This window comes from Rana temporaria, chromosome 1 (assembly GCF_905171775.1).
Source record: "Rana temporaria chromosome 1, aRanTem1.1, whole genome shotgun sequence".
In the NCBI taxonomy this organism is placed as follows: domain Eukaryota; kingdom Metazoa; phylum Chordata; class Amphibia; order Anura; family Ranidae; genus Rana; species Rana temporaria.
In genome coordinates, this window is record NC_053489.1 from 408,823,988 (window position 1) to 408,850,710 (window position 26,723).

Genomic DNA, 26,723 nt, shown 5'->3' on the forward strand with positions numbered 1-26,723 from the left:
TGCTGTTCTTTTTTTAAATTTTTGTTTGGCGTTGATCTTTTTTGGTTTGTAAATGTTTCCAGTTTCAGATCACAAAACGAACAAGAAATCTCACCTAAAGAAAGAAGTTAACTAATTTTTCAAAAAATAATACAAAAATTTGTGTTGTCTTAAAATCTTGTTGAAAAAATTAGACACAAACAAATACAAAGCCAAAAAATGTTTTGTATAAAAACAATACACAAACATTTCTAAATGTAAATAAATGTCTTCGAAACAAATACCCAAAAAAAAATTAGAAAATAAAAAATAACCCAAAAAATGTATACATAAATTAGTCTGGGTTATTGAAAACCAAACTAAATAAGAACTTTAATTTTGAACCAAAGTCTAAAAAAATTATGTTTAGAAGTGTGTGTATATATATATATATATATATATATATATATATATATATATATATATATATATATATATATATATATATATCTCTAGAGATAGATATATAGGAGACAAGCCCAAAAATTCTTGCGTATAGTTTCAGTGAAATTATTCTTACATTGTGTTTCGATCAGTATTATTGCTAATCACTGTCAATAAAGACAAAAAAATAAATAATTAAAAGCCAATATTTTGTTACAAAAATTTGCAGGAAATGTTTTCTGCCTAAAAATACACATTTCTTGTTAAAAAATGACTAAAAAAAAAATATAAAAATGTGACATCAAAAGCACAAAAATGAGTGGCTTCTTATTTCTAGACTGAATACCCAGTTAGTAGATGAGTGAATAATGTGCAAATGTGGTTAGTTAATACATCTGAGTAAGTAAATCTGGCACTAGAAGTGCACTATTTTTGGAGATAACCTGGAAGACAGAAAAATAGAGAAAAAGCAGTAATGACAAACAACTGTATAAAGTCCAATGGTCTAATTATTTATTAGTTGTGAGAATATTCCTTTCTTTGGGGGCCGAATTAGAAAGAAATATGATCTGGCATAGCAATGGCCCCCCGACCCATGAAGTACTCAACATATTTGTCGCGTACCTCACGAGCAGATTGGGGGGCCAAGCCAGCGCGACCAGTGTCCAGGCCAGGAATGTTCTCTGAGGGTAGTCCTGCCTCAGAGCCCATGGAGGCTAGGTACGTCTGGGAGTGCCTGCGTAGAAAATTGTGCAAAATGCAGCAGGCAAATATAATGGTGTTCAATTTATATTCCGCCAAATGTATCGATGTCAGGAACAGGCGGAACCGGTTGCTGAGGATCCCAAAGGCATTCTCGACTACCCTCCGAGCCCTGGACAACCGAAAATTGAACACACTCCTCTCTGAGGTGAGGGTCCTCTGGGGAAAAGGCTGCATTAGGTGAGGTCCAAGGCCGAAAGCCTCGTCCGCTAGGAACACAAACGGAAGTCCTTCCACATTATCTTCATCTGGTGGCAATGCCAGACCACCAGTTTGGAGACGATCATAGAAATCAGTCCGTGCGAACACTCCCCCATCTGACATCCGGCCGTTCTTCCCCACGTCCACATATAGAAACTCATACTGTGCCGACACCACCGCCATCAACACAATACTATGATAACCCTTGTAGTTATAATAGAAGGACCCCGAGTGGGGTGGGGGCACAATGCGGACGTGTTTCCCATCTATTGCTCCACCGCAGTTTGGAAAATCCCACCGCTCGGCAAATTGGGAAGCCACAGACTGCCATTCCTGTGGTGTGGAGGGTAGCTGTGGGGACAAACAAAAAAAGAGATTTAGTACTTTGGCACATAAACATTGCAAACATAATCATACAAGCATCCTTGTGCAACTTTACATTTTTTAAATAGCATTTGCAAATTATGAAGGGAGAATTTCGGGGCACAAATAGATAGGCCCACTTAATTAATAAGAGACTCCACAGCCCTCTGATGGGGACAAAAACACTTTGAAGGGGGGGTGGGGGGTGTTTAAACTGTTTTTAGAAAACCAAAAAAAAAAAAAAAAAGTGGCATGGTGGGGGTTGGCCCGAAGATAGCATGCTGGACAGGTTAATATTGGGTAAGATCAAAATATGCAGGTAGGCCAAAATAAAAAGAACATGTAAAAGCTGATATCAACATGCATAGTGAGAAAAGGGAACGTTAGTTAAACACACAGCATATCTGGGAAATAAAATAAAAAGTTAGTTTGCCACATTATTAAAGACACATTGTGAGGTTAAAATGAGGAAACTTACCTTCATATACTCCTCGTGCATAACTTTAATGATGGCAGCACACGTGTCCGGTATGATGACCCCAAGCGCCTGCGGAGAGATGCCTGTCGAGAACTTGAGGTCCTGCAGGCTCCTCCCAGTCGCCAGGTACCGCAACGTGGCAATAAGCCTCTGCTCGGCCGTGATGGCTTGGCGCATCACAGTGTCCTGCCTCGTGATATAGGGGGACAGAAGTTCCAGCAGACTGTTGAATACGGGGTCCGTCATGCGGAGAAAATTCCTATAGTCATTAGGATTATTCTCCTGGAGTTCCCTAAGCAGAGGCATATGAGAGAACTGGTCACGCTGGCGCAACCAATTCTTGGTCCAGAAACGCCTCCGCCCCCTGTTTCTGGCCAAAGTACTGGAATAATGAACATATCCAGCAGCCATCCCATAAACAGCACCAACTCGCGAAAATTGACGCTGCTGCTCCATCATGGCTTCAAACCGGCCGGCTGGTCAGTCAAGAACACACTCCAACAGAAAGCACAATCAAATCCAGCGGTACCTGCAAAGAACGCACGACACACAGATACGAACGCACAGTACGAATCTGCTAAGCAGAACGAACTGCACGCCTGTACCCGAATGCCAACTACGTACCCACAAGCACACGCACTGAACGAGAAAATACTACCTGCTAAAGCCTGGAGACCGAGAAGCGCGAATCAGCTCTAACCAAACCTTCACTAACACAAGCAAAGCCGTAACTAGCAAAAGCGGAACAGAGGGCGTCGCCATTGACTTTGGCCTTTCCCTTTATAGTGACGTCAAACGTGGATTACGTGCACGCGTTCAGGTCCGCAGGGAAATATCGTCCGCTGGTGTGTACAAGCCAGCGGGCCAAATGAAAAAACAGCCTTGTACGCCGGAAACAGCCCGTCGGACATTTCGAGCGAACATGTTTGGTCGTGAGTACTCGGCCTTAGTACGCCGTCGTATCTAGGGTGCATATTTACGCTGGCCGCTAGGGGCGCTTCCGTAGATTTACGCGTAGATTATGTAAATGACCTAGATACGCCGTTTACATAAGGCTTACGTCTGGCGTAACGTTACCCCTGCTATATGAGGCGCAGCCAATGTTAAGGTATGGACGTCGGAACAGCCGTCTAATTTTACATTGTTTATGTAAGTGGTACGTGAATGGGGCTGTGCGTAGGTTACGTTCACGTCGAAAGCATTGAGCCGACGTATCTTAGGGAGTATATGCGACGTGACTCTGAGCATGCACGCGCATGCGCCGTACGAACGGCCATTCATTTACATGGGGTCACGACTAATTTACATGGAGCACGCCCCCTACCTGCCTATTTTGAATTAGGCGGGCTTACGCCGGCCTATTTACACTACGCCGATGCAACGTACGGCGCCAGATCTTTGTGAATATTGGTCTTGGCGCCCTATTTTACGTTGGTGTAGCGCATATGAGATGCGCTACGCCGGCCAAAAGCTATGTGAATCTAGCTCCAAGTTGATATTTCCTGTAAAACCGAAAATACCAACACTGGATTTTAATTCTTGGGAAATAAAACTTTAAATTCTTTGTTATAATAAAAACTTATTCTTAGCAACATGAGACAGATATGCAGATTTAAGATATTTAATTTGTAAAATAATATAGAAGATTGTATACAGCATACATTTTTACTATTTAACAGCCTTGGGGACTTGTGTGCATGAGAAAAGTTGGATCATTTACATAATGCCTTTGCAAAGCCTTTACTGGTTGCATGTTTGATTTTCAGTATGTTACTTTGTCTTTACTATGTATCCCAGGGTAGTAGTACTTTCTTCGACCTCGAGCCTACTGCAATTTAGATGGCCCCTTTGTAGACGTTAATAACAATTCACATTTAGAAGTACATAATAATCGGTATAATCTTACAATATTGAGTCTCTATTCAAAGATGTGAAAGGCTATTATTTCTTACATAGGGACTACAGTTGTTCCCAGAATGACTATAAAGATAGTGTCCTTTACAGTGTGATTTGTGGGATGGAAATCATGATCTTGGCAACAATATACATCTTGTGTATTCCAGGGACATTCATATTTATTTTATTATTAGAGCTCGGTTTAATTTTATGGGGAAAAAAAATTACCGTCTAGTATAAATGTTGACTGAGTAAGAGTTATACAACCAGCAGTTATGCTTACCATAGTTATTTATTAAGATCCAGCAAAAAATGATATTAAAGATGTTCTGCAGTATTACTTACATTGACATATTTAAAGTTGACATATATTAACCACTTCAGTACCAAGCACTTTAACCCCCCTTCCTGCCCAGACCAATTTCCAGCTTTCAGAGCTTTTGCACTTTAAATGACAATTGCGCGGTCATGCATTTTTTCATACAAATAGAACTTTCTTTTGGTGGCATTTAATCACCACTGGGCTTTTTTATGTTTTGCTAAATAAATGGAAAAAGATGGAAAGTTTGGAAAAAAAAACATGTTTTTCATAACTTCTTAGTTTATGCAAATAAATAATCTTTCTTCATAAATTTAGGCCAGACTTTATTCTGCTACATTTCTTTGGTGAAAAAAACCCATATCAGTGAATATTATATAGTCTGTAGGTAAGTTATAGAATTCTTAAACTATGGTATATATCTAATGTACTGACGGCTTATCTCATTTCTTGAGGCTCGAAAATGGCAGGACAATACTAATATCCCCCAAATAATATTTTTTTTGGAAAGTGGACAGTCCAGGGTATTTAGGAAGAGGCATGGCAATTTTTTTAAGTTGTAATTTTTTGTCACCATTTTTTGAAAAACAAAGAAATGAAAGAAACAGTAGTACAGCAGTACAGCGTTATCTTATAATGAGTGTGGTGATGATCAGGGATACTGACTGGTGACAGACATTTTGTTTCTTTTTTTTTAACACACTGTAACCAGCGCAATACAGTGTTACCATAGTAACACTGTAATACTCTGAGGAAGTGATGATTTTTTTTTTTACATATTATGAAGGAGTGTGAACCGCGCCTGGATGATAATTGTTTATTGATCACGGCTGATGTCCAAATTGAGAAAACTCAATTGCAATAGGTATTCAAAGAGATGACAGCCCTGTGCAAGGGAAAACCTTTCTTTTTTCTGTATGAGTTCAATAAAGTGTTGCTATTGTAGTTATGTGCGTCTGTGTAATTTTTTTGTTGCAATGTTTTAAATACTGTAATTAGAGTGTAGAAAGCTTTACACCGGGATCAACGAAAGTCCTGCCCCGGCTTCATTTTGCTATAGGCCGGACAGCAACTGGTTAAAGTGTCATTAAACCTAGGCTATGAAAAATTCTCATTATGTGCTATATAACAGAGCGTTAATACTTACAAAGCCACTAAGACATTTGTTTTCTGTAGAGATAAATATACCTGGTTGATCCTGCCTTCAACTGTCCCTGCCATCTTCTCTGTGTCCCCACTACAGGTTAAGGTTGTGTAGATTAGCAGGTGTCCTCTACTGAGCATGTTCAATTTAATTTCCCTTCTAAGATCTTCATCTCCTACTTTTTCTTTTTCTTTTATGTATTAGTGCGCAAGCTTATTCTCACATTGTTGTTATGCACAATATGTAAATGGAAATTTTGCACACATTTGTGCGCATTCGTGCACATGAGGCGTAAATTACTGACCAAAAAAGCAGATTTTCTATATGGTTTTTTTTTACTTAAGAGTGCACAGCGCTTGTTTACGTGCCTGTGTGCATAGGCACATTACAATTAGTGGGCTGTATTTTAGCTCAGTAAAAAAAAAAAGCTATACTGAGTTTTTCCAAGCTGCAGTGTGCAAGAAGCCTAATAGAAGCCCCTCCCAATGATCTTTCCCTGCAAGTACCAAAGAACAGGGAAAGGTCATGTGACCACATAAAAGCACTGTAGGAAAAGGATACTTTGAGGATTAAAAAACGAAATCCAGTGCCATGATATAAATGATTTATGTGAATGAATTATGGCATTTAGTATCATTTTAAGAATGAACCACAGTTCCTTAGTAGCCCAATGAATTCCATTTCCATATATTAAAAAAATTATGGGAAAGCATATGTTTGTGTGTGTATATGTGTGTATATATATATATATATATATATATATATATATATATATATATATATATATATAGAGAGAGAGAGAGAGAGATCTATATACAGAATATATTAATATATATATAGATCTATATCTATTGTAAGGGGTTAGCTCGGTAGCGGGGTGTGTGACCCCTTGGATGGGTTCACCACACACTGAATTTATACAGACTGGCAGTCGAAGACAGTTGAAAACAAAGTTTTTGGTTTATTCTTCCAACTTGCTGGAAGACAATTACAAGCATCCAAACAGCATAAACAAAATCAAAACATAAAATAAACTCTGGCCACCGTGGGCGTCTACCTTCCACACAGGAACCTATCTAAGGAGTCTGGCTCAGCCTAGTGCCGGCCAGACAGTGCTGGACATATAGCAGAAAACAATAGTCTTTTGATTTTTTATCACACAGAAAAATCCTTCTTCTCCTCACCTTCCTCAGCAGACTTTTAATGCTGCTCTCCTTACTCACAAAGCCTCAGGAATGATCCAGCAACAAAGTGGTAATCCTCTGGGCTACTTATAGAGGCCTTAATTGCCTCATTCTGAACAGCTGAAGTTTTTTCAACAGCCTTTAGCCTTTCTCTGGCTACGTTTGTAGCCGACGCCTGATAACAATCTGTGTATCGTCTAAACAAGGCAGAAATGTATGTCCCATCAGTGACAACACCCACAGATTTATCTCACTTCCTGTCACACTATATATATATATATAGATAGATAGATAGATAGATAGATAGATAGAGATAGGTAGATAGATAGATAGATAGATAGATAGATAGATAGATAGATAGATAGATAGATAGATAGATAGATAGATATATAGATAGATAGATAGATATACAGATATATGTTCCTCAATCATGATCTGTTGATTTAAGTTAACTTTCAGAGGTAGCAACAATCACCAGACTGCAATCAATACAATCAATCATTCAGCTCTTCAGAGCTGCTCTGAAGATAAGCAATGGGATATGTTTGTACTGATGTCAGGAGTGAGATCAGGGCTAGTAAAGTAGATTGTTGAGCATTTGAAATTCAACAGATGAATTCAATACTCATATCAACTATATACACTGTATCAGGTTTTTAATATCTGCCCTAAGGAAAAGAATCACATGTGCCTTCAAAAAGATATGTTGGATTGTTTGGACTTTCAGTCCCTTCTTAAAAGTGAATTAGCAGAGGCAATTATAATATATCCCATATGATTTTCCAAAGGTTGCAAGACATTTTTTAATTGAGTTGTGACCAGTAATTGAAAAAACTGCAGCTGAATGCTTTTATTATGTTTTGTGCTCTGTGCCGTTGTATAAGAAAATGTACTGTTCCTGAAATAACATTGAACCTGTAACTGTTGTCACAGAAATGATGGATTGAATAAACCCGTTAAATCATGAATGAAAGAAAACTACAGCTGCTCAGACTGCGCGTTATAGCTATACAGAAAATGTGAAAACTGGGATTTTATGTTTTAGAAGATGCCGTGGGTTTCACACCGCTAGTGGAAGTGGATATAAATGTATATATACAGTATAATTAAACATTCAGCCCTAGGCCTATTTATCTAATTCACATGAAAACTAACATTCTAAAATTAGACCCATTTTAATATAATCATCATCATATGAGACTCCCAACAATTATCAGTGCAATCTTGCTGATGTAACTTAGATTAGAATTAAATATTATGTTATGTGTCCTGCTTATTCTTGTTACTGGTTCTAATCTATGCTTCAGTTGTACGCACATCCAAACTCTTTAGCCTGCCACACTGCACATCTAAAAGAATGATTCCTATATGTCCTGTGTTGGTTTACAATTTCTGTAATCCCTTTCCTGCATGTGCATTCATTCACCACAATACTGGCTGAGCAGAACCACCAATCTTTTGATAAACAAAATAGTTTATATATGCTTCAATTAGGTATCTGCAGCTGTTTAAAAGCTTGCATCTATGTATAATATTTATTTATATATACCTGTCAATTAGATAGCCTTATTTGCTTACATTACAATAAATTACAAGGCAAGCTTATTCTGATTACTTGTTTACACTGTGAATTTGCATGTAAAGGCTAATAGATTTCAATGCTTCTGCAATATGGGGAGGAAGCAGAGCACAACATTGTATCCTGATTTATTTCCAATTTGTACATGAAACATTGCTCAAGTACTGTACAGCGATGCCACAGAGCAGTCAATATACATAAAGCACTTGAGACTCATAGTTTATTGATTCACTGCTGAAATATGTAGTGCGGCTTGCAATGGGACTGATGGTCTAAGCCTTGTCTGAAATAGTGCCTCTATCATTCTAACCTGTGCTGGCAGAAATCCATTGTTCATTATCACAGACTTAAAGCAGGGATTCCTGGGAGCACAGAGACAGGAGTACAGTACAGGAGAGGGACCTGATATTTTTATAGCCAAGAAGCCTTGGTTGTTATTAACGTAGCATTTCATTATGCCACAGATTCACATAATTCCCAGTCCTTGCAGGGTCGACTTTTTATCTAAGTTGTCTTCTTTAAAGCTGATATTTTATTTGTTTATAGGTTTAAGGCGGCACTATATATATATATATATATATATATATATATATATATATATATATATGTACATTTTTTACAATGTTTGTTCATTGTTATGGAAATTCTGCTTAATAAGCAGTCCTGAAAAATGTAATTTTATTAGTGCAACCACAGTAAACGTCAAATTATAATGTATAGTTAATAAAGCACATAACAAATCAATTTTACATCCTGCTCCACTTTTTTCATAAATGCTTTAGCCATTATTTAAAATACTCGAGGATGGAAATAATAGCTCCATTAACACTAGGCTTATGGAAAAAAATTCTCCAAAGCCCACAGCAACCAGCCCTATTTTTAGTTTTGTTTTCTAAGGAAACCAACTAGCCTCTTCTAGAACCATGAAAGGGAGTATCAACTGGTTTGATGTGAATAAAAATGTCGTGACAAGGTCATTATTCACTTTACTACAACTCAGGGAAAATGTGTACATTAAAAAAAACTTGGTTAAAGAGGTGCTCCAGTTTCCTCCCTAAAAAATCTAAGTTAACAGCTACAAATACTGCAGCTGCTGACTTTTAATATAAGGACAATTACTTGAGTTCTCCTCACCCAAGCTTATTCTTCAGTTGGCTTCAGGGTCCAGGCTCCGGCATCTTGACTAAGGAAAACCTTGAGTGAAGCCTTGTGGCTTCACAGCCGGTTTCCCACTGCGCATGTGCGAGACATGCTAGACTTTGTGAATGGTCCCACAGTCTTCCAGGACATGTGATGTGTCCCAGAGGGCTGCTGGGGAACGAGGGGGGCTGAAATTCCATTTCTGACTGGAAGTGGGAGCGTGTTCCTGTCAAAACCATGTAAATAAGCAAAACTTCCTCCTTTGGGTACATTTTTGCTTTATGGTAAACTTGTCTAACGAAAAAACGCTTAACCGGTATCATAATAGCATTGCTAGCCATCACCCTGTTACTTGTTGTCACCAGTTTTAAAAATGGAATACTTCTTGGTATAGGCAAATACATGACACTAATGTGACCTACCATTAGTGCTGAGTATCTGAGCAGCTAATTATTAGACCAGACTGCTGGCACATTGAGACAGGTGCATGCTTAGTATTGTGCATGAATTGACCTTTGGGGAAAGCTCATTTTTGCACAGGATCTCTACAGGGACCACAAGCAGTAGCACTACTGTACTAGAGAGTGCCTAATACATAATGCCCCCCCCCCCCAGTTGATAAAAGTATACTGGGTCTTCATACCTTTAAAAGAGAAGTATGGGTTTTATAAATGTAAACATTTATATTTATCACAGTGGATGCAGCATCAAGTCAATGCTGCATCTGTACCCCGCAGCTTATAAGACTACGAATTCAGACTGGTTGGGCTGGTGACTGTCAATCACTAACTCTCTGCCCCTTCAGTGGAGCACTGGGCTGTGCAAGGGGCAGGAGCAGCTGGCTCAGTCTCCCAGCAGTTTGCCGAGAGGCTGAGCCAGCTGCCAGTCCAGGCATCTGGGTGGATCCCGCCTGTAAAGTCGGGAACGATCCAGGGCCTGGACGGGTGAGTAAGACTAAAGCCCACTGTTGTGTCACAGGAGTGCAAAATGAACTGTGATCCCCAGGAGGAGTATAGCCAAAATTGCTTTGGCTATACTTCTCCTTTAAGCATTAAGCTCATATACAGGTATTAAAAAACAGGTCTTTCGTTTCTCCTTAGCTGACTAGCTAAGCAGTTCTAAACCAGAAAAAAACAAACACTTTTCTAGAAGACCAGTAGAAACATCCCATGTTGCAAGCTGTGCGGTCAGCCAGCATACTGAAGTGCAGGGGGTGGCCAGAGACACAGTTGATTTAGTTAAGAAGAACATTTTTCATTTAGCTAAATAAACCCATCAGTGGATAACTGCCCTGGCCTGGGAGGCAAACGGAACCAACTGGCCCTTTCATGGCAAGGATTGTTTTTTTGTGGCCTAAAGAGAGTGCACCACACAAAGTGTGCCACGCTGATTAGTGGCCATGGTGAAAGGTGGTTGTTGTCTTAGGCCGCGTACACACGATCGGTCAAAACCGATGGAAACTGACTGAATTACCTTTTCATCGGTCCAAACCGACCGTGTGTGGGCCCCATCGGTCAGTTATCCTTCGGTCCAAAAATTTAAAATTCAACCGATGGACGCCTAACCGATGGTTAGGACGCAAAAGCATTGGTTAAAAACCTGTGCATGCTCAGAATCAAGTGGACGCATGCTTGGAAGCATCGAACTTCATTTTTCTCTGCACGTCGTTGTGTTTTACGTCACCGCGTTGGACTCGATAGTTTTTTTAACTGATGGTGTGTAGGCACATCAGACCATCAGTCAGCTTCATCGGTTGATGGACTGATCGTGTGTACAGGGCTTTACGGTTAATTGTGACATTCCTTGTTTATTATTTAGCCTGTAGGAAAGTTAAAGCCCACAAACTATGATATATATATATATATATATATATATATATATATATATATATATATATATATATATATATATATATATATATATATATATATATCATAGTTTGTGGGCTCTTACTTTCCTACAGGCTAAATAATAAACATTGATTTGGGTTATTATATACCAAATAAGTGTAACAGAATTCATTTTTGGCCTAAATGTATGAAGAACATTTATTTGCTAAATCTTATAACAGAAACATAGAAAATGTGTTTATTTATCAAGAAAAAAAACAGCAGTGATTAAATACCACCAAAAGAAAGCTCTATTTGTGTGAAAAATTATAATAATTTCATATGGGTACAGTGTTGCATGACCGTGCAATTGTCATTCAATGTGCAACAGCACTAAAAGATGAGAATTGGGCTGGGCAGGAAGTAGGGCTGCACGATTCTTGCACGATTCTGGTCAAAATGAGAATCACAATTCTTTTGCTTAGACTAAAGAGCACGATTTTCTCACGATTCTCAAAAATGTTATGCCAGAACCCCCCCCCCCCCCCCAAATAAATAAACCTGTGATTTATCTGAAAATATGAATATATAAAAAAAGAGACCAGTGATATGTCTATAAAGATCATATAACTCCTATGAAAAAAGCAGAATCAAACTTTGATTTTGCTTTTTTTCATAGGAGTTATATGGTCTTTAACATTATAGACATATCACTGGTCTCTTTTTTTTATACATCAGAAGCAGTACTGCCAGCAACCATTGGGTGGCGCATGGATACACACAGTTGTACAGAACTGTAAGAAGGATTAATACATCAGAAGCAGTACCGCCGGCAACCACTGGGTGGCGCATGGATACAAACTACTGTTGTACAGAACTGTGAGACTTGAAGCTCAGGCATCTATCCAGTGGCGCAGGCTGCTGATGTCGGTTTCGATATCGGCGCCATTTGCATTCCACTCTGGATACGTGGAACCAGCGGTGAACACAGAAGAATCACGGGTCATCCCGCAGGGAGATCGCGGGCGGGGAGAATCGAGATCGCGATTCTCTCCGCGATTAATCGTGCAGCTCTAGCAGGAAGGGGGTAAAAGTGCCCAGTATTGAGGTGGTTAAGTAAAAAAACACTGATACATGAGATGCTTACTGTTTTTAACCCCTTGGCGCTGGCCGTCTGGAAATATGCGGGCTCTCGGCGCCTGGTCCTTAGTGCCGAGGGGCCACATATTTGCGTAAATTGTTTCCTATACACCTGTGCCGAGAGCGCATGTGCTGCACGCTCCAACACAGTTGTCGTCACCTAAACGAAAGTTTTCGGACCACGTGACCGCTTTGATAGCCGTCTTAAACCTCTTAACCACTTAAGGACCGCCTAACGCTGATATACTAAATATACAAAATTTTAACAAAAATACTAACAATAAGACTACAGCTATTACTAAAAACTATTATAGACTCAGATCAGACAGGATTTATGCCGCAGAGAACAACAAATGTTAATCTACGTAGACTATTTATGAACATACATGCTCACCATAATTGTGATGGAACTAGGACAGTGGCCTCATTAGATATAGAGAAGGCATTCGATACAATCTAATGGCCTTTTCTATGGGAGGTACTCAGAAGAATGGGGTTTCCATTAGTATTCATTAACTGGGTACAAACAATATATAGAAAACCCATGTCAGCAGTTAAATTAGGAGGACAACTTTTATCTGCCTTTCAGTTATATAGAGGCACAAGACAGGGCTACCCACTTTCTCCAGCACTCTTTGCAATAGCAATAGAGCCAGTGGCAGAGGCTCTGAGGACGTCACAAAAGATCCAGGGACTTCGAGTAGGGGGGCTGGAGGAGAGGGTAGCCCTGTATGCTGATATGTTATTGTTTTTGAGGGATGCAGGTCCATCATTGGAGGGAGCTCTGGAATTGCTGAATACCTTCTCACTATCCACAGGCCTTAAAGAGAACTGGGGTAAATCACTGCTTTTTGCCATTGATCAAGGAGCACAGGATACATCAAATCCAACTATGCCATTAAAATGGGTAACAAAATTAAAATATTTAGGTATAATAATATCACAACAGGTGGAAGAATATAAAAAGCTGAATTTAGATCCAGTATTGCAGGAATATAAGAAAAAATTAAACACTCTGCCTCTGTCACTACTGGGACACATAAATTTAATAAAAATTAAGATTCTGCCAAGGCTGTTATATCTATTTAGAAACTCACCGCAATGGCTACCAAAAATGTTCCTCACACAGTTACACAGTGTGTTATCTTCATTTATATTTCAAAATAAAGCAGCTAGAATAAAAGTGGTACAAGGGGGATTAGCCTTCCCAGATCTTCATAAATATTACTTAGCAACACAGCTGGTGACAACGGAAAGGTGGTTGAACCCTGATGGATATGATCCCGCTACAATGGTGGAGGCCGCAGTAGTCCAGTCTAAGGAGGCACTGCAGGCACTGCCATTTCGCAGGCTGAAAAATAGGCGAGATCTAACTCCATCAATGATAACGACAGTAAAAGCATGGAAAGCCGGCATGGCAAGGGAAAGGAACTCAAAAACAGATATATCTCCAAATGCTCCATTATGGAAAAATCCAGAGTTTATACATTTAGCCTCTATTTAAGACCCTAGAGCATGGACAAAATATGGAGTTAAAAAATATCATAAGCAATATTTGAGGGGAAAATATCCTCATTTACAGATATGAGGAAAAATTGGAATGTGCCCGAGAGCTATTTTTTTTTAGATATATGCAATTGGCACATGCCTTGTCGGCTCAGTTTTCTGAAGGCATCCCACAACTAATAGAATGAGGTTTGGAATAAATGTTGAGAAAGAGAAGGAAAAAAGGGATGATTTCTGTAACGGAATGGCCCGTGATACCCAGAGACTTTTGAAGGATGTGGGGTACTCCTGTGCCAGCTTTACTAATAACTCTTGGGTCTAGGGTCATCCTATGTCCAATAGGAGCATAGGATGACTGAGAAATGATATCTCGGATTACATGAGATGGGACAGTAATGATAATTCATGTATTGCAGGAAATATGGGACATATGTTGGATTGTTTTAGCATGGAACAGTAATCCACAATATATTCCTTAATGTCTAGAAGAACTAATTACAACCGGTCAATAGAATGACTCATTCAATGTGGGGACACATACTGTTGAGGTGTTAATTGAGTCTGGCTCCTAAGATATTCTATTGTGCTAATTAAGTCTGCCTCTCAAGAACCTTTCATTGTGTGAAGTTCTATTGATGCTAATATATGTTGTGAGTTAACACACTCTAAAAAGTCATGATGTCTGCCATGTCAGCTATAGTAATTGACTCATGTAGATTCGGTGCCAGAAAGTCTGACTTACATCTAAAGGAATGTGTATTGAAGTTCATTGTCTCATGTTGTGGGTGGAGTTGAGTCATTGTCCATATTTGGTTGCTAACTGTATAAGAAGAGCTGAGTTTACCATTAAAGTATTCATTCATTTGGAACCAGAGAACAGAGCTTGTGTCTCGTTATTCTGGGAAAATCCATATGGGTCCTGTCTGCTGGATTGTGGAGTGTCGGATAAGCTGTCGTGGGTTGGTAGAATGGAATATCGCAAACGGTGTTAACCCCTGACCGTTACAATTTCAAATTTATATACCCATATATTAGACATGAATAAATTATGTGAAGGTTGGATGAGAGATGTCCCAGAATTATCGATAGAAAAATGGAGAAAGATATATACATTTACATTCCAGATCCTAGTCTCACTTCGAGACAAATGAATCCAATTTAAAATAACACATAGGAGTTATTATACACCGTATAAAATGTTTAAAATATTTCCATTGAATTCCCAAAACTGTTGGAGATGTGCAGGCACCCCAGGAAACTTTATTCATATATTCTGGTCCTGTCCAAAGATAGTGCTATTCTGGAGAGAGGTCTTGAGAGTAATTGATAAAGTGACGTCAGTTCAGCTCGATCTAGAGACAGAGGTCTGCCTATTGGGACTGGTGGAGGAAAATATGGCCCCTATAGAAAGAAGAACACAGTTAGGCCTGTTGCTCTTCTATGCAAGAAAGGCAATAGTATTAAACTGGAAGAGGGTAGAAGCCCCCTCATTGACGCAATGGAAAAATTTGGTTAATAACAATTTATCGCTGTATAGGGAGACATATTGTAATAGAGGAAACGGGGAGAAATACGTAAAGGTATGGGCAAACTAGATAGAGAATGTGACAACGGCTTCAGCATAGGGGAGTACGGAAGTGGGAGGGAACTACACCTATGGAAGAAAGGGTTAAGAAAGGGGTTAAATGTAAAAAATGTATAAATGGAAAGTATTTAATTGTAATGAAATGGAATAACTTGTATGATTTTTGAAATAAGTCGATAAATGTGAAATGTGGAAGATATATGGAATGTGAGACAAAGAGGAGAACATTTAATAAAGAGATTTAAAAAAAAAAAAAATGTTTACACACAGCTTGTCATAGCTTTCTACTGTGCAGATAGTAAATACATTTTTGGATATTTTTCATTACAGAATGGCACTGAATGGAAACCAGAATCTTGTCAAGACTGTACTTGCAATGACAACATAGCAATATGTGAAAAGACGTTTTGCAGGGATCCACAATGTGACTTTACAAAGGTATTGTAAAAGTTTGGGAATCTCCCATGTTATTTCTGAAATCTTTTTTCTTGAAAAAATGTGTCATTTTCATACTCATAGGAATACAGGCAGTGCCCGAGTTACGAACGACTCCTACTTACGAACGGACCTTAATGCTGGCTGCTTGTGCTCCACGCTGGTCCTGGATACCTCCGAGCAGCTCTCTTGCAGTGCTGGACCGATTCTTTACTGCAGTACTACATGTACTGCATGGCCAGAAGAGACCCACATAACAACTGCAAGCCCAGAAGCACCCAGGATATTCCACATCCCTGCACAGGCTGAAGTTACACTTAAAAATGCACTGTTCTGACTTACACACAAATTCCACTTAAGAACAAACCTAGTTCCCTATTGTGTTCGTAACCTGGGGACTGCCTGTATGCATGTGTCCTCATCCATTTTGTCCATCACTTTAGTAGTGAAAGAGAAAAATTACTTATTTACACGCCTCATTGAGGTAGGAATCTTCATCATAATGTAACTTTACATCATTAAATATATATATGGCTCAATGTTTGTGGAAACCTGAACATCACACTTATGTGAGCATCCTTCCATGATTCCTACATGATTCTCCAGTCAACACTTCGGATCAGGGTGTGTTGAATGGAGAACTCTGCAGGGGGCACATCAGACTGCTAGAGATCTAGATCTCTGCGCTTGGTTGGACTTCTAAAAGCACAGGGTAGCATAAAGCTAAATCCTAGGCGAACAGCTAAATTACTGATAAATACTGTACACATACAAGAGCTGTTTTACCTACCAAGGGACTTGTATGTCTGTCTGTCTAGTCCTTCAATTCACACTTGATGATCCTGATATTCATTAATACTCTTTATACCACATTCACTGAGTGCATGCATGTGTTTAAATATGTTTTGGGAGTAGTTAAAAGCAACCTGGCATGAAAATGGTGCCAAAATTACCAGCCAACACCAGCCAATGCTGACAAGCCTTTCTTGTTATTGAAAAGTGTTATGTGAAAAATGCAAATGTTGGAAAATATACACACAGGGATTGATTTACTAAAACTGGAGAGTGCATAGTCTGGTGCAGTTCTGCATAGAAACAGGTCAGCCTCCATTTTTTTTATTTTTTGCCAAAGCTTAATAAAACAAGTTGAAGTTAGAAGCTGATTGGCTACCAGGCACAGGAGCACCAGATTTTACACTCTCTAGTTTTAGTACATCAACCCCACAGTATGGTATTTATTTTTAAATATTCGCTATTTGAGTTAAACACCAGTGGTTGTTAACTTGACCTAGCTGTGCCCACATGCACATATGCAGAGGAGCATAGGTAGCAAACACTATTTTGCCAGCAAGAGAGAATAAACACTACTGACCTCCGGTGCTGGAGCCTCTGGGACTACCCTCTAATTCATTGGGTCCCTAACTCCCCTGGCACCACAAACTGGGGGGAGGGGGCAAGCTGTCACTTGGGGAGGGAGGAGTTGGAGGTGCTGTCTGTCACCTGGGGGCACATTACAGTCTGGGTTTCACCAGTGCTCTGTGGGATCTTGTCCCTGGCCTGCCTCTTCTCCCCTTCTCATTGTTCATGACCACAGAGAGGGAAAGGAGTAGTGGTGCTGGGAGAAGGGAAGAAGGGGCCCTCCAGGGCATGTAGGGTGGCAGTGCAGGTTGTTTTGCCTCGCCCGCTTGCTCCTCATCACACGGCCCGGCCCCTAGCAGGCTATGGAATGGCACAAGTCTGCAGTCAGGGTCTTGTGGACCCCTGCTCTAGCTGATGGTTAACATTTGTGTATTCATTCAAATATTTACAGTAATTTAATTTACATTTAGCACACCCCCAACATTCAGGAATTCCTTTAATTTACATTTAGCACACCCCATTAAGAAATTAAATTACAGCTACTTTAGGCATGGGGAAGGCCATTATATGTTATGTGAAAGTTGTATTAACGGTTTGAATAATCATTCGCACAGGGAAAAAAAACAGAATTAAGCAGTTACAAAAAGTTTTCTACCTGCAAGACTGAGCCATCTGGGAAATTATAAGGTGTGAATTTCACACAGAGCAATTTTAGAATTTACAACTTGCATCAAACTCAAATTTGTTTTATCTGCAGTAAATGAAAGCCAAATGTGTTATATATTATTTCTGTGCAGCAAGAACGGGAAAATATACAAAACATAAGAGATAATGCATTTTTAATTCCCTTGGCTCAGAATGATTTACAAATGTTCTAAGGTATACCTTACAATGCACTGTGTATTGTGTTATATTTTATTGTATTATATGCTTTGCACTTTTGCAACTACATTCAGCACACCAGCCTAGCTTCTATTACTTTCAAGATCACTTTAGATGAAAAAGATATTTCCCTAAGACTGTTTGTTTTGCTTTTATTACAACGCATACATTGTAAAACTAGCTGAAAGTAAGTTTTTGTTGTTATTTAGGGAGAAGTCTTTCGAATAGAACATAATAAGTGCTGTCCAGAGTGTACTTCAAGAAAAGAAGGTGCTTGTCAGTATGAAGGACAGGAACATGCTGTAAGTGCTGTTTTTTATTGTATACTTTAACATATCTATCATATTGATATTTGATATTATAAAGAGAACCTATTGTCAGTACATGGCCAGCAAAGTCCTTCTCAAAGATGTGATCAGCAGGTGAAAAAAAGGGACCCGACTTGCCCTGCAAATTACAGCTTTAAAGATTATTTACTTTTTTTTCTTGCTTGCTGAAAGTGTAACTTTTTACAATTATTTGCAGACATACAGTATATAAGGAAGGATGAGATAATTTTTGAACATTAATATTCTTGGGGTCTCATCATTGCCTCACATACATATCCAGTGTCAAGTCTGTGATCTCTCATCTAGCAGAACTTGTCATTCATATTATTATTTGTTGGCGGGCTCTGGGTTTGTGTTATCAACATTACCGTATTTGCCAGTGTATAAGGCGACTGGGCGTATAAGACGACCCCCTAATTTTCCAGCCTAAAGGTTGGTTTTGGGATATACTCACCTTATAAGACGACCCATTTCCGACTCACCTCAATGTGCTCATTGCCTACCTCACTGTGCCCATTGCCTACCTCACTGTGCCCATCACCTACCTCACTGTGCCCATCGCCATTCCCTAATCCCTGTTTGCAGAGTCAGACTTCGGGCATCCATTGTTCAAAAGCCGCGCCTCCTCCTCATCCTGTTCCGTGATAGGCGAAACACTCAGTCAGTGTTCTGCCTACCATGGACGTCCTCTCGTCCGAGGACGAGAGGACGTCCGTGGTAGGCAAAACACTGACTGAGTGTTCCCCCTATCACGGAACAGGATGAGGAGGAGGCACGGCTTTTGAACAATGGACCCTTGAAGATCCATTCCCCATTCGTCTGGTGGATCGGATTGAAAGACAGTAGGATGTAAACTGACAGGTGGTCCATTTACATCTGACTGTCCATAGAGAAAAGCTGGCTGTGGCAGTGTCCACTCTGCCTAAGCGGAGCAGACATAGACCTGTCATCCGCCTGCGAAGCAGGGATCAGCGGACAAATACCCCGCTGAGCAGGCGGATCCGCTGGTGGAGTCCACCCATGTGAAAGAGCCCGAAGATTCTCCTAGCGGCTTTCCCCTGGGAAAAGCAAGTATAAACATTTTTTTTTGCAGGGTATATCTTTTATTTTTTAAATCACCCTTAGAAGTAATCATACTGAAAGAAATATATGGGGCTGCCACTGCTGACCTGCTGCTAAAAATGCTAGTTATCATTCTGTCTCTGGCATCAGTAATTCAAGATAATGACTATGCTCAGGCATGCAGGTTAGGAAAGACAGCATGAAGGTAGAACTCTGACTCTCTATACTAGTTTCAGGTGAGTGATTTAGAAAGCACTGAAGTCATTTGTCAGCATGATAGTCAGTGAAATACCCTTTTTTATAAGAAGTGGTGAGCTTTGGTTATCATTAGCACTGCAGGTCTGTCAGAGTGCTGTTTACCTCACTTTTAAGGTGTAAACATTCATAAATGATGGCAAACATGCAGGGATTTTGACAGATGAGAAGTCAGTGTTTTACAGGTGTCAACATATCAAGTGCATCTGCAGTTTTTTATAGCATAGATTTAAAGTAAATCCAATACAGCTTTGCCCTCCCAAATGTTAAAATTTAGCTTTTTTGACTACACTGTGGCAAAATTTTTTATGAATCTGTAGTGTGAGCTTTCATTGGAAGTTAATAAATAATTTTTATTTACCTCTTGGAATTTGTAATTATTATTTGGTCAAATCCAGTGCTTACCTCAGGGAAGTGCATTTATTGTATTCTAATTACATGCATTCATCAAAATCGGATTTCAGCATTTATATATTTGAGATGGTGAGATGGGTACAATTAAAATGTTTCCATCAGAACGCCAGGAGGACAGAAGAAAAAAAAAACTGTTTTCTTGATTATAAACGAATACTTCCCGAACGTTTTGATACCAGGAAGAGCTGCTATTAACATCACTTGTGGGCCAGTGCCTACACCAGTAGGCTTAGAGGGGGCAGCATTAAAGGGTCACTAAAGGAAAAAAAAATGTTGCCTAAAATTAATGTCTGCAAGGTAGACAGACAGAATAGTGTAATGATTTTGTTAAAAAACGAGTAAATACCTATTAAATTCCTTCATCTATATCACCTCCGGCATTCTAGTTTCTGTTCTCTCATTCACTTCCTGGTTTGCATCGCTCGTTCATGTAAGAACTACATTTCCCAAAATGAATTGCGGCACGCCCAGTAATTCATACCTCCTTGAAGTCTCTAACACGTAGAGAGCGTCCTGCCACACAGATTTAGTTCCCAGGAGGTGTTGAGCACGTCCCTGACCACCGCAGTAAAGCCTCCCTTCACAGTGGTCAGTAAAATCAGACAAGCAGGAAGTGAACAGAACAGAGAAGAAATAGCAACTTCTGAGCAAAAACGAACAATGAGGAAGTGAAAAGAGGAATGTCTGCAGGTAAAGGATGCTTATTATGAAAAAAAAAATCCTTTACAACCCCTTTAAGTCCCAAAATAAACAAACATTTCCTGATATTATTTCTGTCCACCTCTTGTCATATGTTACTAAATTCAAAAAGGGAACTGTAGACCTGGTGATCTCCTTTTCAAAACAGCAAATACAATGGATCTTGAGCCTTGCACAGGCACCCATTTCCATCAGGATCCAAGAAACAGGTTTCAAGATTATATTGGGCTTGGATTAGAGTCCCTATACTACTGCACTAAACTTTTCCACAGTGCTCACCCCTATCCTGGAGGTGTCAACACAAGGGATCTTTGATACAGATATTTTGGTCTTGCCCAGTGTTGCAGTGTTTTTGTAAATCAAGTGAAAGAGTTTTTTTTTCCATTTCAATGATATGATTTTTGGAGAATGACCCAGCGGCTTTCATCCTCCATCTCATGCACCTGTTAATAAAGTGCTATACACATTACTTATTAAAACTCTTTTTAAACCTCTAACCAACTACGCTTTGCTGGACTTGAAGGGTAAGGAGGCAACTGTGGGGTAAGGAGACAACTCAGTTTGCTCTATTCCCCTCCCCATCTCTCCCTGCTCAAATCTCCCCCTCCCTCTTTTTTGTTTTTCTCTCCTCCTCTAAACTAGGATTTTCTTGTTTCGTAGATATTTTTTAAATTCCTGCCTGAATATATTGAAACAGGGCCCTGCTATGTCACCAATTTCTTTATTTTTTTGGCACTCACTGAAGAATGAAGGCAGAGAGAAGCCAAACAATGAAGAACTCATTTTTTTGCCATCATGAAAATCCTTGCTTATACTTGTTTGTATGATCTCTGACTCTTGAAGTCCCAATAAGTCCCAATATGGAGTAGAGAAAACGGTGCTCAGGCTCCAAGTGTCTTCCAGTCACTCATACAATGGTTAAATGAAAATAGGCAGCCTGCAACCCAAAAAACATCCAAGTGTATAGATGTTTACTTACTACAAGGTGATAACAGATGTACCGATCGTGTGTACGCGGCATAGGAGTTTCAATTTCTATGCAATAGGCAGGCCCTTGCACTACATGGTTTTGGTAAACCTGAAGAGAAAAACCTGCAGGAAAACTGATAGTGTGTATGGGGCTTTATAGTTAGAAAGCCATGTCTTGATTTGCAGAGCAGTTAAGGTATACAAAATACCTTTCTTCCTGAATATCTTAAACTTGTGCCTTATAAAGATATTTTCTAGAATCTACATATAGCTCATGCTTTTAATTTGTTATATATTCTCTATGTGTTGGTGAATCATGTCATCTACTCTAAAAAAAATAAAAAAAAATAAACATCTGTTAGTGATTTGTTATTTGCAGAAGATGAATTATGGAGGGAAGAATGAAACAGTTGTATTAGCATGAGTGCTGCATTTTACATTACAGCCCCAGGCAGGTGCTCAGCAAAGAAAGGATATGAGACATTACTGATGCTAGTGTATGTCGCAAGCATTCTGTCAGGAAGAGGATGTAAACTGACAGTTTTTTTATATTTTAAAAGGCATTTGTTACCTACATATCTTGCAATGGAGACATGCAGTGCAGTTTTAAAATGTAAAATGATGTGCAGACAACCCCTAACAGCCCCCCCTTCCCCAAAAAAGTGTGTGTGTGTGTATATATATATATGTGTATATATATATATATATATATATATATATATACACACACACACTAAATACATAACCGATTCAAGCGTGTGCAAATCAAAGTGCAAATATACATATATTCAAATTATCAAAAGCGGTGAGTACTTATGAACTCTGTGAAAAAAATTGTGACTACTAAATGGCTTCATTTAGCTGACAGGTAACAAGACTCAACCTAGGCAGAAATACAGGTCTAAAGTAGTTTTAATAACAAGCACATTTTTATTTTTATTTAATTTTTTTTATTCTGACTGCTATATATTGTGACATGTCTGGAATGTACTCATGCAGCTTTGAAAAGTTATTGAAAGGCCCACTTCAATATGTGAGCCCTTCAAGATTAAACCAGTACAATAAATTATTGCAATAAATATTTTTCACACAGATGTTATCTTCTTGTACAATGGTTATTTGGCCCTTTTCATTCATTGCTCACCAAGCAGCTTTCCATCTTCTGGTTTCCGGAAGCCTTTGTCATTTGCCTATTTGAATAATCGCACATTTGTCATTAACAGTTTTCAGAAGGGACACATTCAAAATATAGGATATCAATAGACCTGCACATCACGAGCAAACAGCTGGTATGCGCAAAGCATTTTTTGTTCTGTCAAGAGAAAATAAAAAGGATAATTTATAATTTTTATATAACATTGTTTTCATTTGAAGGGGGCTGTAAATAGCAACCATGGCTTGCAAAACCTATTTTTAGATCTGTTTGTTAGTAATGAACTCAATTTTGTTCTATATTTTCTTATTATTAAAAGTTATTTTTGTACTGTAGCGGCAAAAACATAGAACCACAAAAAAGGTTCAAATGCATTTTTACAGAAATATAATTTAAAAATATAAAATACTATCCTGCCTTAAAAAAGCCAAACATTCATCCAGTTAAACCTAAAAAAAATTAAGAGTTGCTAGAACCAGCTCTAGTAACAGAGTGATCAAAAACATAGAACCACAAAAAGGGTTCAAATGCACTTTTACAAAAATATAATTTAAAAATAAAAAATACTAACCTGCCTTAAAAAAGCCAAAACTTCATCCAGTTAAACCTAAAAAAAAATTAAGAGTTGCTAGAACCAGCTCTAGCTAGTTCACAGCATACAATTCCTGCCTGCAAAGTCTCCAACTTTTCAGAAGGAGAAGTTAGTGAAGCTTCATTAATGGTACTTATAATTGGAAGAGATGTGTGCTTTGCTTAGAACAAGTGTCCTTGAAATATGCGTACTTCCAAATATTTTATCATCAAAGTTTTACAGACTGTGCTATGTGATATTTAATAGGAGGCATGTTTCTACTAATAAGGGCATACATCCCAAGATTAAAAAAAAAAAATTTTCAGAAACATTTTAGGACCTGCTCCCTACATGCTCAGGTTCTGTTCCAAGTTGGCTGTATTTGTCCATAAAAGAAAGAGAAAGACTGTTCTTACCTCTCTATAAGCACCATGTTTTATAATCCACAGAGAGTATAGACTGGGCGGAAACAGGGGGCTCCATGGCCTTACCTCAGCCCATCCTACCCCTTTTTCCTAACCCCCTCCCTTTTTTTTGCCTCCCCCTACACCTCTTCCAATTTCCTACCTTCCATTCTTAAGCCATGTTGGTCTGTTGTCTTACATTTTCGTAAAACGGTGGTTCTTCTAACCAATCAAACTCTTGGTGACCAGCGCCATGCCTGATGAGTTTCTTTTTGATGAATTGGTTGAGTTTCTTACTGTTTCTGCAGATTGTAATATTTGGCATTGTACTATGATTCTCTCTAACAACTGTAGGGGCAGGGACACCATAATTTAATATGCATTTCTATTTGGCATTGCTCGACTCAGTGGAAAGATTCAATAAAAGGATTACCCATTTTAACCCCTTTATGACTAGGGTCAAACAAACCTTAATGTGGTTCTAAAGCCTAAGCATTTTTTACCTTAAACACTTAGGCCCCGTACACGGCACGTCGAGTTCCTCGTCGAGTTTTGGGATGAAGCCGCCGAGGAGCTCGGCGGGCCGCCTTCTCCCATAGAACAACGAGAAAATAGAGAACATGTTCTCTATTTTCTCGTCGAGCTCCTCGGCGGCTCCATCGAGCCAAAACTGTACAGACGACAGAGTTTCTCGGCAGAATCCGGGTTTTGACCGAGTTTCTCGGTGAATTCTGCCGAGAAACTCTGTCGTGTGTACGGGGCCTAAGACCAAGCCTGTTTTTCAGACTCGGTGTTTACAAGTTAAAAACAATTTTTTTGCTAGAAAATTACTTAAAAAAATAAAAAATTCTAACACCCTAGAGAATTAAATGGTGGTCGTTGCAATAATTTTTGTCACACCGTATTTGCACAGCGGTCTTACAAGCACACTTTTTTTTGGAAACAACAGTAAACAGTAAAGTTAGCCCAATTTTTTTTTATTGTGAAAGATAATGTTACACCAAGTAAATTGATATCCAACATGTCAAGCTTCAAAATTGTGCCCGCTTGTGGAATGGCGTCAAACTTTTACCCTTAAAAATCTCCATAGGTGACGTTTAAAAAATTCTACAGGTTGCATGTTTTGAGTTACAGAGGAGGTCTAGGGTGAGAATTATTGCTCTCGCTCTAACGATCGTGGCGATACCTCACGTGTGGTTTGAACACCATTGTCATATGTGGGCGCTACTCACGTATGCGTTCGCTTCTGCGCGCGAGCGAGGCGCTTTACATTTTTTTTTGCATTTTCTTATTTATTTTACTTGATTTTATTGATTTTAAAACTGTTAAAAAAAAAATATTCCTATTAAAATATTCCTATTACAAGGAATGTAAACATCCCTTGTAGTAGAAAAAAGCATGACAGGTCCTCTTAAATATGAGATTTGGGGTCAAAAAGACCTCAGATCTCATATTTGGACTTAAATGCAATAATAAAAAAAAAATTGTAATTTAAAAAAATGCAGACAAAAAAAATTCCTTTAACCAGTTAAGCCCCGGACCAATATGCAGCCTAAAGACCCAAGGTGTTTTTACAGTTCGGGGACTGCGTCGCTTTAACAGACAATTGCGCGGACGTGCGACGTGGCTCCCAAACAAAATTGGCGTCCTTTTTTCCCCACAAATAGAGCTTTCTTTTGGTGGTATTTGATCACATCTGCGGTTTTTAGTTTTTGCGCTATAAACAAAAATAGAGCGACAATTTTGAACAAAATGCAATATTTTTTACTTTTTGCTGTAATAAATATCCCCCAAAAACATATATAAAAACATTTTTTTTCCTCAGTTTAGGCTGATACGTATTCTTCTACCTATTTTTAGTAAAAAAAATCGCAATAAGCGTTTATCGATTGGTTTGCGCAAAATTTATAGCGTTTACAAAATAGGGGATAGTTTTATTGCATTTTTATAAAAAAAAATTTTTTACTACTAATGGCGGCGATCAGCAATTTTTTTCGTGACTGCGACATTATGGCGGACACTTCGGACAATTTTGACACATTTTTGGGACCATTGTCATTTTCACAGCAAAAAATGCATTTAAATTGCATTCTTTATTGTGAAAATTACAGTTGCAGTTTGGGAGTTAACCACAGGTGGCGCTGTAGGAGTTAGGGTGCACCTAGTGTGTGTTTACAACTGTAGGGGGGTGTGGCTGTAGGAATGACGTCATCGATTGTGTCTCCCTATAAAGGGGATGACACGATCGATGCGCCGCCATAGTGAAGCACGGGGAAGCCGTGTTTACATACGGCTCTCCCCGCTCTTCAGCTCCGGGAAGCGATCGCGACGGAGCGGCTATAAACAAATAGCCACGCCGTGGTCCCGGATCGCTCCCCGAGCGGACCCGACCTCCGCATGTAGCGGGGGGGGTCCCGATCGGACCCCCCACCCGCTAATAGGCAAGGACGTACGTGTACGCCCATGTGCCTGTACGTGCCATATTGTGGACGTATATGTACATGCGGGGTCGGGAACTGGTTAAGACGTATGGGTGGAAGTGGCGTTTTGACGTTGCTTCCACCCTGCAGTGATATGGAAACGGGTGGGGGCCATCTTTCCCTCACTTGTCTCCACACACAGCAACCGGAATGCCTCCACCGCTACCGACGGTGTGTCTAACA

General features: G+C 39.2%; 1 protein-coding gene across 1 annotated transcript in view; it reads left to right on the forward strand.

Moving 5' to 3' along the window:
- The window catches only part of FRAS1 (Fraser extracellular matrix complex subunit 1), a 660,838-nt gene that overhangs the window by 220,462 nt on the left and 413,653 nt on the right, over nucleotides 1-26,723 (forward strand). Inside the window, exons 3-4 of the mRNA XM_040324225.1 lie at nucleotides 15,859-15,966; nucleotides 18,414-18,506. Of these exons, the coding sequence (XP_040180159.1) occupies nucleotides 15,859-15,966; nucleotides 18,414-18,506 (201 nt within the window). The remainder of the gene's footprint in view (nucleotides 1-15,858; nucleotides 15,967-18,413; nucleotides 18,507-26,723) is intronic.